The sequence below is a fragment of the Trachurus trachurus genome (genome assembly GCF_905171665.1).
Source record: "Trachurus trachurus genome assembly, chromosome: 19".
In the NCBI taxonomy this organism is placed as follows: domain Eukaryota; kingdom Metazoa; phylum Chordata; class Actinopteri; order Carangiformes; family Carangidae; genus Trachurus; species Trachurus trachurus.
The window spans coordinates 3269001-3284692 of NC_139913.1; the positions used below are offsets into that span (position 1 = coordinate 3269001).

Consider the following 15692-nt stretch of genomic DNA (forward strand, 5'->3'; position numbering starts at 1 on the left):
GACAGTTGCACCATTATTACAGGAAGTGAAAACACAAACCAGATATTTGATCATGGCTGTACTGACAATGGTATTGTCTTATAAGCAATATTGTTTTAATACTTTATAAAATCTGCTTAATGATACTGTAACAAGAAAATTAGAAACACATTTGTTCAGCCTGTTGCAGCAGATCGTTGCATTCTTTCATTCATGAAGTGATCCAGGATGTAAAATATATTATTTGTCCTTTACAAAAGTCTTCATCAGAGATAATTCCACTTTTTCTTGGTTTGCTGCTTTTTGATTCCACCACAAACATGACAGGAACTTAACATTTTCCATGTGTTTCTTATAAACTTTGTGACCTCACTCAGGCGGGACATCACTGTCACCACCCTTATGACTTCTGGTTATTTACTATCAGCAGACACTTGACTTAAACTTTACTTTATAACATCTGATCTTTTAAAATAAGTAATGTACACAGTAAAGATCTGACCTTCTTGTATTTTTTGTCACACTTTATAAGGAGTAAAAAACAGTTCACAAAACAATTTCAACACAAAGTCAATTTACCCCCTGCTCTAAATCTTTCTTTTGCTAATTAAAAATCCCCTTGATGTATTTCAGAATGGCTGCTGCAAATATCATGGTTCTGCTTTAAACCTCTGTACTTGTAAGGTCATGAGGCAGAGTCAAAGTGTCTTGATGTTGACTTTTCTCATCAGAGGTTGAGGCGTTCGGTTCAGGCTGGGCGTCACTCACAAGTTCCACCGTTACTGTCGGAGGTTTCAAAAGGTTTTCTTGATGATTCTGGCGTTGTGACCTGGGAGAGGGGCGTGGAGAAGATCTGGGTGAGTGTCGCGGTGACGGGCGAGGAGAGGGCCGCAGCTGCTTTTTGACCTCGTACTCCTCAGCGCTGACCTCAGGCACCAGCACCTTAGCAGTGTGATGGAACAGGTTGTAATCCACCCTGTAGTACCTCCTGCTGACCCTGATCATCTCCTGGAAGAGCTGACCCCAGAGGATTTCTGCTGGAGTGTACGAGGTACGGGTCTGATGCAGCATACCTGTGGAGTCGTCTGTGTAGGTGAACGAAACCACCAGCTCAAAGTCCGCTTTGCGCAGATCCGTCAAACTCATCTTGAACAGCGGGCTGCTGGGCTCGATCCTGTGGAAGATGGTAGTAGGTGTGACCAGGGCGATGTCCCTCTGCTGGATGACCAGGTCCTCGTAGGTCACGTCCACTTTCCCTGTGGCGTGCATCGTGGAGCGGACTATCTGAGCACAAGCCGTCCCTTCCACCAGGTGGTTCCTGCGGAAGTCCCCGACCCTCCAGGAAAGGCACAAGTAACCGTCATGAAGATTGACCACAGCACAGTTGCTGAAGCCCACCGTCTGTGCTCTCTTTCTGGCTGATGCCATTTTGGCGACAACAATACCGATGACGAAGGTGTCAATGAAGCAGCTGATGACATCTTGTATAGTGACGACAATGATGGCGATCATGCAGTTCTCGGACATTCCTCTGAAGCCGTATCCGATGGTGGTCTGAGTTTCGAGTGAGAAGAGGAAAGCTGCTGTGAAACTGCGCACCTCGTACACACAGGGGTCGGTTGTCTCGTCTTTGATGTCGCCGTGAGCGAGAGCGATGACCCAGTAGAGGATGCCGAAGAAGAGCCAAGACAGGATGTAAGAGAGGGCGAAGATCAGGAACATCACCCTCCATCTGATCTCAACCAAGGTGGTGAAGATGTCAGTCACAAACAGCAGCCACTCCTCTGGAACATGGCGGAACACGGTGTCACAGTGGCCGTCTTTACGTACGTAGCGATATTTCTTACGTTGGCGTCCATTTTCAGTCCTCACACTGACGTCATCTATCGGGCTCACAGATTTATATTGTTTCTGCATCTTCCAGAACCTGTGGGGAAGAATATAAACAACATTTGAACAATAATGCCATCAGTGTCACGTATCGGGCATTATCAACATGTTGCTTTGCTTTGCTTTCTGCCAATGTCATTGTTCGATACTATGAATAAAACACAACCAAATGGCCTAAAGTTACAATGACAACAGAACTGGTGCAGACCAGAAACGACTTGTTTGAGCGATAGGAAGTTTACAGAGAAACCAGGACAATTAGGGCTGTAATGATTGTGAATCCAAGATCAAAACATTAATACAAAAATGTACGATTGTGTGTCATCATACAGGAAAACATTCAAGGTGTAAACCAACCTTGATGAGAGCCCCACAAAAACAGCCTTCTAACATTGTCTGTTTGGACTGGGAGCACTTTTTAGTTTGTTGAACTGCAGTTCAACTGACCCAAAACTTTGCCTGAGAGAAGGTCAGTAGAGCATTGCAGGTCATGGCAGCGAGAGCAGACACATGATTCTGCCAATGAGACCAAACCCACATAAGAATGCAGGAGTCCACGTTTGTAACACAAATCCGACACGGAAATCCAGATTATGTGGTGGCTATAATTAGGTTCCTGCAACAGTTAATAGGTATATTGTAGAAATAATGAATTCATACTTTCTTCAGTATTTACATCAAGTTTAAGCCATGATGCAGATTTGCTTTTGTACGCAACAAATTAGTTCACAGAATGAATTCCGTTTATTTACTACAATTGTTTGTGAGTTACAGCTCTATTTTATTGACTCTACTACTAATTAACAAACACAACTGGAAAAGACCAGATGAGCAAAAGAGATTATATAAAACCTGATCAATTAGAAAGTATATGTTCAGCAAACAAAAGTGAGTTTGATTACATAATGTTTTGATGCTGCGCCTTCTACACAGATCACTCATTAGACTCCCAAAGGGCTTTCCCCTTTGCTCTGATACAGAAAACAGACGTCCACCTAAACCAGTTTTGCCCATTTTCCTCCTTTTTTTTCCAGCCACTATTATTAGAGGAAACAATTAACATTAGAGTCAAAAACATCAGCGGATCACTGGAAATCTCCAACCTCTTGCTCTCCCTGCTGTTGCATGTAATATAAATACACAGTGAGTTGCACTTTGTTGACAACAAGCACAGTAAGAAGAAAAAATCAATGACAGGGGAAAAAAGTTATTTTTTGGTAGCTTTTTTCCGTTATGGGTTATACTCGTAATTTCATTCACATGTTTTCTTTCATATTTTGTCCCCCATTTAGTTTTTAGTTGTTTTTTTTTTGTCTGTGCTTTGATTGCTCTTGAGGTCTATTTTTAAGATAGAAATCTGGGAATGTTTACCATGTATGAGCCTCTTTTTCCTGTCACTTTTTACTGTGTCAATATATCCAATCATGATGGGGCTGTTGCCTGGCGATACAAAACCCTTCTGTTGCCGCTGCGACTTTTTGTCACTGATTTTTTTTTATATAATAAACCAAGAACACCTAATATACAGTCTATACCTGTAGTGTGGTAGAAATATCTCCCTGCTGATCTTTCATGGGAAGAGTCTGTAAGTACGTTACAGCACGGTTTTCAAACTCAAGTATCAGTTGATTGAAACAGCAATAAATGTTGTAAAATCATCAAACGGCATAGTTCCAAAACATATTTCACACTTTAAATGTGCAACAAAAAATCAGTTTAGTGGCTGGCAGCCTGTTGTTGGGCCACAGTAAGATGTCTTGCCCCAGTAATGTTAAACTCTCTGTAAACATAGAATAATGTTTCCATGCTAAGGTTTGCTGCTGTCCAAAGCAATGGCCCAAGACCCTTTTTTTCTGGGTGGAGGTCAAAGAACTGTCAGAGGGCCAATAAAGGAAGCGCCACAGGACTGAACTGGTCTAAGTTAGCGGGGGAAAAATGAATGTGGAAACTGGAATAGTGTCATGGTGCGATCACGGGCAGAGGAAGGATCAATCACAGCCAAACCACTGAGAGCATCCTCTACGCCCAAAACAAATGGGGTTTGAATCACCGCTATCTGACTGAGTGAACTGGGCTCCAGTCACAGACTCCACTTTCTCCTGGCTACAGCGAACGTCCCCACTGCCAGAGTGTGGAACTCACTCCATGAGGTCATAGAAATAACGTCCTATTAGCTTCCCATAATCCCTTCCTAAATACCCTGATATGGACAAAAGGAGAAAAACGCAGCATCCTACTGGAAAACCAAGAGACGCTAAGTTATTGTAGCATTCGTGGGCTATCGGGCTGAAATTTAAACTGCAGCAGAACATAAAGTGCAAAGATGCGCAGCCATGTACTTCTTCAGCAGCAGCATTCAGGTAACCCAAAAGGCTGATGTCATTCAAGTTTATTCAACTTTATATTCAAGCACCAGAGCCGCAACAATTTTCATTACAATCAACTAATGAAGTCATTTTTGGCTTCAGAGATGGTGATGATGGTTTGGTCGCTCGTTCAACCTCGTTTGGTTCAGACTCAACAACTATTGGACGGATCATCATGAAATTTGTACTGACATGTTTCCAGAGGGTGAAGCCTAATCACCTTGGTAAGATTGAACAGTTACAATCGATTGCATTAAGACAATAATGGTTGCATCCATGCTAATAATGATTGCCAATAGGTCTAAAATATAAAATACGGGGATCGTTAAAATGTTAAATGATGTGAAATGCAAAATTGAAGCTCTCATATTTCACAGTCCAACTGTGCTGAGGGCTGTAATTTCACCTCCCTGCAGTCTGGATTAATGAGACATAATGGAGACGAATGCTAAGACCGTCCACGAGGACTTTGTCACTGTAATGAAGGAAGTGAAATAAATGAGAACTAACGTCTGAACCCTTCAGTTAAAGCAGGACACTCTCATCTTGTTTCATGTGGTCGGCCGACACACTCACACTCAACACACACAATTAATCCACGATTAATCCAACATTTTTTAACGTGATGTAACTGTTGTCGGAGCGAATTTGACCATAATAGCATCTGGAGAATTGGGCCACGAGAGGAGTTTTTAATCAGAACTGAATGTCTTTTAAATGGTTCAAGACACTGAGGAGGAATTTCCACCACATGCAGCCGGATTCATATACTGTATACTACTGTAATATGTTATACATTCTTCTGTTTTCCCAGGAAATGATGGGCACTCATGGCGCTGAACAAATATCCCTTCTCTTTGAAAAAGGCTGCTAACAAAGTGTTTTACACTCCCACTGTATCAGGTGGTTCAGACAGCCTTGATAGTTCCTTCATAGTGTTGTGTCGACCCACTAAGATGAGCCGTGTTCTCCACACTGACTCTGCTCAGTGGTGGAGCCTGAAACAAGCAGCTCTGTGTACAAAACAAGACATCACACAAAGCAAACACAACCAGAACACACACTGACCTTTGGGGATGAAGTTTCCACTGCACTCCCTCCGCGAACAAAGCTGCGATATTTAATATTTTTGAGGTCTGTGTCATTTTTGTTTTCACCAGTGAATATCAACAGTGTCCTTTTGTGTTCTAAAGTTAGACTGAAGGTCTGTCACCCACTGCTGACAATGGGAATCGAGGGATGAACTCTGGAAACAACTTGGGCAATTGGCTTGTTTCCTCCGCTGCTCGGGGCACTTACAACTCCATTACATGCTCACTTACTGCAAATTGCATTGTGCCACCCATCTGTGGTTCACTGGAACAGAACCGTGTACATGGGTGGCTAGTCATAGGTCTGCCCCGAGGCTTTCTGCCACCTCTAATGACCTTCAAAACCTCAGCGCCGCCAAATATTTCCAACCTTAACGACTCGCTTGGCCTCACACTCGCTTGTCAAACGAACCCAGAAACAAGTTGCTGGAAGTTCTCCAGGCCTGAAAGACCAGAGTCAAGTCAGGAGGTTGCGTCTTTTACATTTTAGCAGCCTCTTCCTGGAGGTTAATGGTTTATCCAAGCTTCAAAGTACCAAGTGAACCAGAGCACACGTGTATTTTTGTTTTGCTTCATCAGAAATAGCTTAACGTTTCTTTCCTACAGAGGAAGAGCTTGTGACCAAAGGCCGGATTTAACCTCAGTTGTACAGTAGATTTCTACCGTGGATTCAGTGTCTTCACTTTGCTCGCTCTCTGTTCAAGGCTCAAGTTTGATGCTGAATTTAAATGAGTCCATGTTTGGTTCTGTAACTGTCTAACATGCTCCTGTGTGGCTTTTTCTTGAGAACCAACGTGACCTTCAGAATTTCCATCGTCCCTCACTCACTGTTTAAAAGATCAATAGATGAGTATTTATGAAACAGTGTGTGAGGTGGCATCGCTGCTGACACAACAAGGCTGACCGACACTTTGCACTCCTTTCTCTGTATCAGCTTATATAAAGTCATGTTTTATAAAACATCATAACTCTTAAGATCTAATCAACCCGTACATTGTTTGCAGTAAGTGCAGTTTAAAACTTTCTGTTCTCATGGCTCTGACATTGTTCAGAGTTCATTGTGAAATATGATCAGACATTTCTTATCACCTTGACTGCGACTTGTTTTTAAACCATTCATGCTTTGTATTTGTACTCTTAATACAGTAGATCAGATTACTGAATGTCTGCTGTCCAACACCTCCACTTACCTGTTGCCACAGATTTTTTCAGATCAGTGATACTTTCAAACAACATGCAAGGTCTAATATTACAGAGGAGTTTAGTTTAACATTAATTAGTTAATACATTACTAATAAAAACATTTAAGAGCATGCAACTCATATTGTCCCACAGTATTTATTTATTCTGTGTGGAAAAAATAGATTAGAAGCACAAATTGTCTGCAGAAAAGCACCCTATATATCCTCAGATTTAATCCCTAGATTAGATTCAACATGACATTGAAATGTCCTCAAATGTGCAGAAGCGTAACACCAGCAAGCTTTCACAGATCAGTTCCTACCTTAGTGCAAAAAAAATTAAAGCTGAAGCTGCTGCAGGAGTGTCGCTACCTGGGCAGGGAGTGTGTCCGACGTGCTGAACAGCAGCTCAGCCTTCACCTGCTGGAAAGAGCCAGCCCACTCTGTCACTGCAGGAACTGAAGGTTTACACCTCCTCACGGTGCCACACGCAGGTGAGCGTTTGTGTGTAATGTATGCACACAGTACATGCAGGCGTCCTATAGGAGTTGGTATATAAACGTGTATACTTGTATAATCATATACACCTCAGTGGTGTATGACTTAAAACAAAGGTGTTGTACCAGTAGCCACACCGTGTATTCTACAAGCCTGGTGAAGGTCATTCATTAAGGTGATACGGTTGAGTTACAGATTAGATATTAGAGATTTTTCCTCGGACAGGTCCTTCCTTAAATTGATGCTAAACTTTCATCTTGATCCCCAGTAAATTGTTATCAAACTGACGTCAGTGTGGTTCACATAGATGAGTTCAGTTCAGTAAAGACCTAACCCTAACCCTAAGTGACATCATAAAAACAATGCACATGTTCTGCTACAGTAATTAGTCCATCAACAGAAAAACAATGATCATGTCAAAGTAATTCTACTTCCAGGTTTTTCAGATCCAAAACAAAGTGGAAACAAACATTGTGAGGGACATTTGTCACTGTTTCCTAATATTTTACAACAAATACCCATTTATCAAATTGTTAAAATGAGACACAGACTAATCAATAATGTAGCACTGATCCCAACATACTCCAATCAATTAAACTTAAGATGAAAAAAGGGACAGAGCTTTAGTGTCGGGTCAAAATGTTATTGGTCACTACTCAGTCTTACATGTGTTTTACATTGTTTTACCTGTTTCAGTTCCTCCTGCTTCATCTGTGTAACAACACATTAAACCACATGAAAGTAGCTGCTGCAGTATAAAGATCTGACCTCCTCTGTGCAGCTTTATCTAAAACCTAATTCACAACAGCAGATTACAAATCGGTGACACTCTCGCTCTATTGTGCCTCTTTTTGTAAGACTGGTCTGAAAATCCCTTAATCCCAGCCTGAAACTCCTTAGAGAGCTCAACTCAAATATCTCTGCCTCCCTCACTTCATAACTGCCATACAACCGAACTCTGCTCATTGTCCGGAGCAAAGAGCTGAACTCAGGTTTCAAGTGTGGAAGTCTATTGACTGCCGGCCTCTCCACTCTTATATATTGTGATAACACAGGTCGTCTCTTCTGAAGCAACTACAAACAGATCTGGGACGATGGAAATGAGAGACTGTCAGGTTGGCGTGACTTTTCCATCCTGCTGGTGTTCATGTTTATTGTGGGAATATTGTGAAGAAGATGAAGCAAATAGCTACTGAACCTTGTTGTGTGAGGGTGATAGGTGGATAGGCATGGATCTATAAGAGCAGGAGCAGGAAATGAGTTCATACCCACAGATAAAATGAAGCATTGTGCAGCTTCATTAGTGCAGAAGTGAAAATATCCTGAAACCATCATCAGGGTTCATCCTCTGTGGACCATCAGCCAGCCCCTATAAAAGCTGCTGAGATGTTTTCATCTGCCACAGAATGCTGGATTAAAAACTGATGCATCAACATCAGTGTTTCTAGAACGTCACTGTCGGACAAAGAAGCTGATCACAGATCCCACACCCCACCCTCCACATGCAAGCTATTGGCAGTCGCTTCAATTTCCCTTTACCCCCGAATATCAGTGTTTGCTACAGTTTAGAGACGTCCCCTAAACGCCTCTCGTGCAGTCACACATTATGAGAGGGCCTCATTTAGGGGGGTTAGGGGCAGCATCACTGCACTGCCCCTCACTCCTGACTAGGTATGGGCATTTTGAATCATTTTCTGACTGAACTGAAATAACCTAACCTGGTTTTACTCAAGTAACCAATTACTTAAATAAAAATCTGTCCGTCAGACAGAGCGCATCTTAAAATAAAAATAATTAAAATATCAGGTGGTTAATAATTAGAGTAGAGATTGGAGTTAAAAAAAAACTTTTTCCAGTCATTAGCGGTGTTTATTTATTGCCGACTACGCTCCCTCTCTGTCTCGCATCGTCTCAGGAAATAACTCGGTTTCAGAATCTTTGCTATCGTCTCCCTACGGCTCACCCCAAGGGAACCACCACAGATTCTTGTAAAAAGTTTGAAAGTTTGAGGCTTGATACAAAGCAAAAAACCATGTTGTTTGATACGGAACTGTTTAAGACTACGAAAAACCCGAACCATGGCGTGATTATGTAGTTTGATCCGACGCTGGACTGTGCTCTAACATGCCGTTTTAACCGGGTAATCATTCATCATAACTGATTAGCAGATTGCCTACTCGGGTAATCGAGTACCCGGGTAACTGTGCACATGCCTACCCCTGACTGCAGTGTCTTAATGGGGGGGGGGTTAAGGGGAGCTACAGTCGTCGTTGCATTTCAGTCCCTTTTCTCCTTTGGAGGCCGCAAAACATGTGGTTCAACCTGTGGCGATCGTAGCAGTGTGGGTGTCACTCTGCACCACTGAGTTGGACTGAGCTTTCACAAACATCACAGGCTGGTGGCCTCAGTGCTGGTCAGGGTCAGGGTCAGGCTAAAACCCAGCCCCCCCAGGTGTGCTGGAGTGTTTGAGGGGTGAAACGGCTCCCTGCGATATTTTGCTGTGACAGCACTAACTGCTCGCTGGCCTCTGTGCAGGAAAACAAAGTCATGCGAGCTATTTGACACCTTTGTAAAATCTGCAGACTAAGAGGGCAAAGCGTATGAAATGATTCAACGGTTTTATTTCTGTAGCTGTAGCACAGTGGGGCGTCCTCTCAGTAAATTCCTCTGGGTGTCTAAGAGTATGTCTGTGAACCAACGCCAGGTTTTATGTTTATGAACCTGACTGCATTTTTTAAACGTTAACTAATTTTTAGTGAGTGTATGTGAGTCCGTGTGTCCACGTGTGTGTCTGTGTGCATGCAAATGTTAACACAGTTGGTGGGTTAATGGGGGTCTCAGCAAAAAGTGGACCCATAACAAATCACCTCATTTCCAGGAAAAAGAAATAATTTGTTCCCAATAAAAATGATCCACAAAAAATACATGAGCACAATGTTGTACACAGAGCTCTGATCAAACGTTCCAGCACCAAGCCAAGGCACAAAATTAAAGAGGCCAGAAAGATTTCGGGGTGTGAAATGCAGACACTGGCCGATTTCTGAGCAGAGCTTCTTCCAAAATTTCAAGAAAAAAGGAAGACGTTTTTAAATAAGAAATGATCGGCCAGGATTTTAACAGACAGGTTACGTCATGGAAAAGGTGAACTGAGGTAGCCATCTTTTTTTTTTTTTAAGTTTTCTAAGTGAATCTTTATTTTTCTAGTAATTACAGCCGCTAAACCGAAATTAGGCATGTGCTTGGATTTTGCACGTACTTTCATAGTAGAGAAGATGAATATATTCAATAATATCTGCTCCAGAGACTTCATTTACTAGTTCTGCTGGGATAGGAACTAAATATTCCTATCCATGACTGGAATAAAGAAATATAGACGGACGTACCTACAGGTTTTGAAGGCTCAGTGCTGCTCTACCGTTGCCATACCGAGCTCAGACTGTGGTGCATCCAACTGTCACTCAAAGCATCCCACCCCCAGTTATGCTGTTTGTGTCTATGGGAACAGAATAATGGCTTCACATTAAAGAGGGTTGTACTTGTGCATGGGGTTTAACCAGGTTACAGCTGAACCCACATCAGCCTCCTATGGTGGAAATAATTGGTGTGTCGGTGTGAAACTGGTGGGAAGTTCATATATATCGATGTTTAGGATGCAGTTTGTCGCCCTGGTCATTACATCAATATCCAAATATCTGTACAATTCTATATACTATTTGTTGTAATGCAATAAGCGAGGACTAAGCTGCACATTGTTGAGGGCTTTGAGGCCACACCTGTCACCTGTGGGGCCTCCGCCACACTGGGCCCCACTCACTCAGTCCTGGTGGGAAATCCAGCCATGTCCCAACCTGACACTGGTTTCCTGTGTGTGCGTGAGCATGTTTTGCGTTTGCGTGTGTCTATCTATTGCCCATCTGCACAGCGTGTGTGTATGTGTATACTGTATGTGTGTGTGAGACAGACAGAGAGAGAGAGAGAGAGAGAGAGAGAGATTGCATGCATGTAGTGTGTCCGCCTGCATTAGTGAGCTTGTGTGGTTGGCAGAGTGTATCTTCTCCTAAAAGGCAGAACAAGCAAACAAACAGCTCTGCAGTAGGAAGCTGCTCGGCTGTTTAACAGCTGCTGAGCTCTGGTTCACTGCAGTTCAGCTGCCTGATAATGACTCTGCACCGTGCTGCACATCCTGCCTCCGCCTCACCTGCACACCTCACCTGCCTTTCATCTGCTCTACACTCCAGCACAGGAAGCTGCTGCTGCTGCTGCTGCTGCTGCTGCTGCTGCTGCTGCTGCTGCTGCTGCTCGTGACCACCACCACCACCCCCACTCGCTCTCCTTCGATCTCCTGCAAAGTGTGCGGAGGAATTTGAAAGTGGAAGTTTTATTCCTTTATTGGACACGAGAGGGCCGAAACATGCAGCCGGAGAATGAGGGAGGACGAGAGACAGGAGAGAAAAAGTTTTTATTCTGACTTTTATCTCCCACTGTGGACGCGTTTAAAGTGCTGCCTGTGAGTCAGTATCGTTACATTGAAGAGTCTGAAAGTAGACATCCACCAAAGCTCAACTCAACATGTTTTGGATGCAGGATCAGTTCCTCTGTATTTACACAGTGGTATTGTTTCTTCAGTAGTAACTTAACACCAGTCTGTTTGAATTCCTTCGGGCTGATGCTGCTGTCGGTCTGTGTGGCCTGGCCTGGAGTACAAGCCGATGTGTTGGATTTCTCACAGATTTCAGAATTACTTAATTTTCTCTGGAAAAAAGACGACGCGGCGTCGACGCTGTGAGCAGCACTCATCAGTCAACAGGGCAAACACTCGTCTACTTCAGCCTCGGTGAGATGCCGAGCACAGGATCCAGAGTCTTTCCATCTCTTTCCTTACAGTAAATGCAGGACTTGATTAGTTCCATACTCGACCTCTGTGGCTACTTGTGGAGTATAATTGACACCCAGCTTCGTCTTTGTTCCCTTCGCCCTGCGTCGTTTATCTGGGCAGCGCAGGATTCGCTCTGTGAATATTCATGTGTGTTCAGAGCGTCTTTAGATTACGGAACATTTAGGTTTTGCCCTCGTTCCTCCACTGAATGGGAAACAGCTGAAATTTCAAAATGCTGTTGTTTAAATCTCAGTGCTCTTAGATACCAGAACACACACACACACACACACCCAGACCAAAGAAAGCGCTAAATCGATCAGGAGGGAATTTCGGGCTCGCCGCTCTGGCTGCGGATCCGTGAGGTTCCAGTAATTTCACTGTCTCCTGTTTCATTCAGAAGCAACTGTTACGTGTGAGTTTCATAAGCATTCTTATGTCACAGCTCATGAGGCTGTGACGTGACGCTAATCTAGCCCAGCATCGCCGGGGGAAACGGCTACTTTATCCTGGCTCTCGGCTGCACCGGACCACTTGGCGAAATTTGCAGGTTTCCATCTTCGCTTGTTATTCTTCTCCCACTGCTTCGCAGCTCCTTCTTGTCTCTGATTTCCATTATTTTAAACATTTGCTCATTAAACAAAAGTAGAAATGGTGCCATGATAATCACAGCGTTTGAGCCAGAGCGGAGCTGCAGCGATTAGTGGATTAGTTGATTGACAGAAAATGAATCGGCAGCTGTTTTGATAATGGATTTGTCGTTGGATTCATTTATAAAGCTAACATGTCGAGTCAGATTCTATTTATGTTGTCTAATATCACAAATCAAACACGTTCAACACCCTCTGAACCGGACAAGGAAAAAATGAGCTGCTACTCCTCTGATGTTTGAAGCTTCTTTGTTTTTAGATCGGAAAACTATCACACTGAACTTTGACACTTGAAGAGTGACACTGTGGACACTATGGAAACCACATATCCAATCGAATGATTGTGACACAGCGGGCGAATAGAAAAAAATCATCAGTTGCAATCCAGAGCGCATCACTTAATTTCTGAATGAATCCTCTTGCTCTGGATCTCTGCAGCTTCAAGAGCTTCAAGAGCTGAGCAGCAACTTGTTTTGTAAATATTTGTGTTAGCTAACGCAGCTCTGAGCTCAGCAGCCACAGTGAGAGCTGTCAACACCATCAAGACAAGATGTGTCACAATCATTAGACGACATTTAACTAGTATGTTTTTTTTTTTGTTTTTTTTTAGGGCTGAACAATAAACTGAAATCTCCATGTGCAGTTTCCAGATCTCATGAAGGTCAAATGTCTCACAACAAATCACATCCTCCAGATGTTTAAAGAACTGATGTTTGTTGCATGACTCAGCAAAAATCACACCAGTAAATTCATATTTCTCAGTTCAAGTGAAAAGCAAAACTGATGATCTCTTTATTACTAAATGTACATCCATGTTGTTCCATGTAGATAACTGATAAAACATATGTTTGTGATGCAGCCCTTAGATACTGAAGTGTACAATCTGTTAGCACATGATTTTATAGAAGTTAAAGTAAAGTGTGATGGGACGCAACATTAGAATATATCTGATGTTCAGTCTTGTATGTTTCCATAATGTTTGGAAGTGCTCAGTTCAACAGTTTGTTTATGTCCCTCCTGGATGGAGCGTGACCCCTAAGCAAAGAGTTAATGGGCCCGTTTGACTGCCTGCTCACACACTGTAATCATCATTGCTCATAGATTATGCAGTTTAAGCCTCATAATGCAGCTATTATTGCATTTAGTCATTAATTTGATCAAACAGACCCATAAAAGATTAAAATCTCTATTAACCTATTGGGTTTTAATCACAGATTAAATGGTTTATAAACCTTGTTTTTACGGTGCCATGCTCCGAGGTTGGATCTATAAAATTAAGGTGTCTGAAACCGACAAAACAATTTCCTTCATCTATTTGTGCTGTTTACTGGCTCTTCTACAGGCAGTGTAAACAGCCTCTTAGGTGCCTCCATAAAAACAGGCCTGTTGTTTCTCAGGCAGCACTGCAGCTGGAAGCAGGAGATGCTGCTGCTGCACCGTGTTGTGTCTTTACCGCTTACGTTGTTCTGGGTCGGTGTTCCTCTCGCTGCGTACAGTATCTGCTCCCCGTCCTGCACAATTATGTCATTTCTTCTTAAGTTCAAGAAACACAATCAGTGATTTAACATCCAGTCTTTGATCTGCCAAACTTCATGTCTTCGTCTGTGCCGGACAAAATGATTCAAGCTCTCAGAATCTCTTGGAAATATTTTTGTTGAAACAACTTCATTCCAGCTGCACTAAAAATATCGACTTCAAGCGTTGTCATGCGGTCTCGGGCAACACGAATTCGGTTTGAACATCAACTCCAAAGTTTCCAATTAGATTGACAGCGCTTTGCAGGGCGAGTGTTCAGATCTTAGCATGAGGTTGAAATTCAATGATTTGACTACAGCTTGCTTATTTAGCCCCTAATTCAACCACAATCTCCATCAAGAAAGACTTGGCTCCATTTGACTTTAAACTCTGTGCTGAGGTAAAAATAGTCTTTAACACTGCCAGAGAGTTTACAGTCAGGAAAACTGCATTGTTTAGAAGCTTAATGAGACCTGAAGCTCATTCACAAACGGATTTTAAAGCTGATGCTCACAAAGGAAAAACAGCAAACCTCAACTGTTGTCTCAGAAAGATAAGAAAATACATTGCGTAGTTGCACAGTAATGTGTGTTAGACAGTCACTTACTTTTGTGGTGTTGAACTCTGAAAACTGGGAAAACGGAGACGAATTCCGTCCACAAGTTTTACTACAAAACACTAAGGCCAGAAATTAAATCCTCCCAAGAAAAGCATTGCTCCTGGCTCCGAGTGCCGCCTCAGCCTGGACTCGCATTGTACATTAAACACCACTTGAGAAATGACTGACCTGGTGGCACGAAGGGACAAAGTCTCACCACAGAGCACTCCACTGTAATAATGTGTTTTTTTAAACTACTGTGAAAACCTAACAGCCCTGATGTTAATCTGTCAGCCAGTTCAACTCTGTGAGAGAAAATATCCCGTTTTGATTTTCCTCACCAATTATGTAATTTAACTGCAATTATTACACAGCGTATTTGCTATTATGGTAAGGTGTTTAAATTCATTCATGATATTCAGCAGCTGAATAATGGCCTACTTAAAAGTACTTAACTAAAATGACACCCAAACAGCGCACGCCTCGGCCAAGTCCAAACAATCCAAACAATTAATGAAAATGCACCACACAATGTCACGGAAAGTTATTTTAAAATTCTTGACTCCACCCCCTTTGACCAGATCAGCACCGACATGTTTGGTTTCACACCTGGTGGTTTTTTTGTAACTGTGGTGACCAATCAACCAAACAACCCAAGAAATTGTTGGTTGGTTCCTTTGTTTTTGGTCCAAAGTCAAAAATACCCCTTGATGAACGTGAACCCACTGATGCATGTTGGCTCTGTATTGTTTTCTAACCCACTGGGTTTTAGACATGCTCAGATAATGGAATCACAAACCACTGCACCTTTTTAGACTCTTTCATCGATATTATGCAACAGCGTGACCACAGGCTGGAGGTAAGGTTTTCCTAATGGAGATGACAATTATGAATGAGCTCCATCTGTCCCCACATGTTGCGCTGCCGGCTGCCGTGGTTCACGGAGCTTGTCGTGCGCCTCCCCGGCGATCGCACCGCTCGTTTGTGAAATCTCAGCGGAGGTTGCCCATCATGTGAATGTAAATGTGCATAGCATGAGAAAGACAAATTA

General features: G+C 42.7%; 1 protein-coding gene across 1 annotated transcript; it reads right to left on the reverse strand.

Annotated features, from left to right (window-relative positions):
* Positions 1-642: 642 nt before the first annotated feature.
* kcnj16a (potassium inwardly rectifying channel subfamily J member 16a) lies at positions 643-1896 on the reverse strand (the record flags this gene model as incomplete). Its single annotated transcript, XM_083993985.1, has 1 exon — positions 643-1896. The coding sequence occupies one exon, from the start codon at positions 1894-1896 to the stop codon at positions 643-645; it is 1254 nt and encodes a 417-aa protein (XP_083850111.1).
* Positions 1897-15692: the final 13796 nt, after the last annotated feature.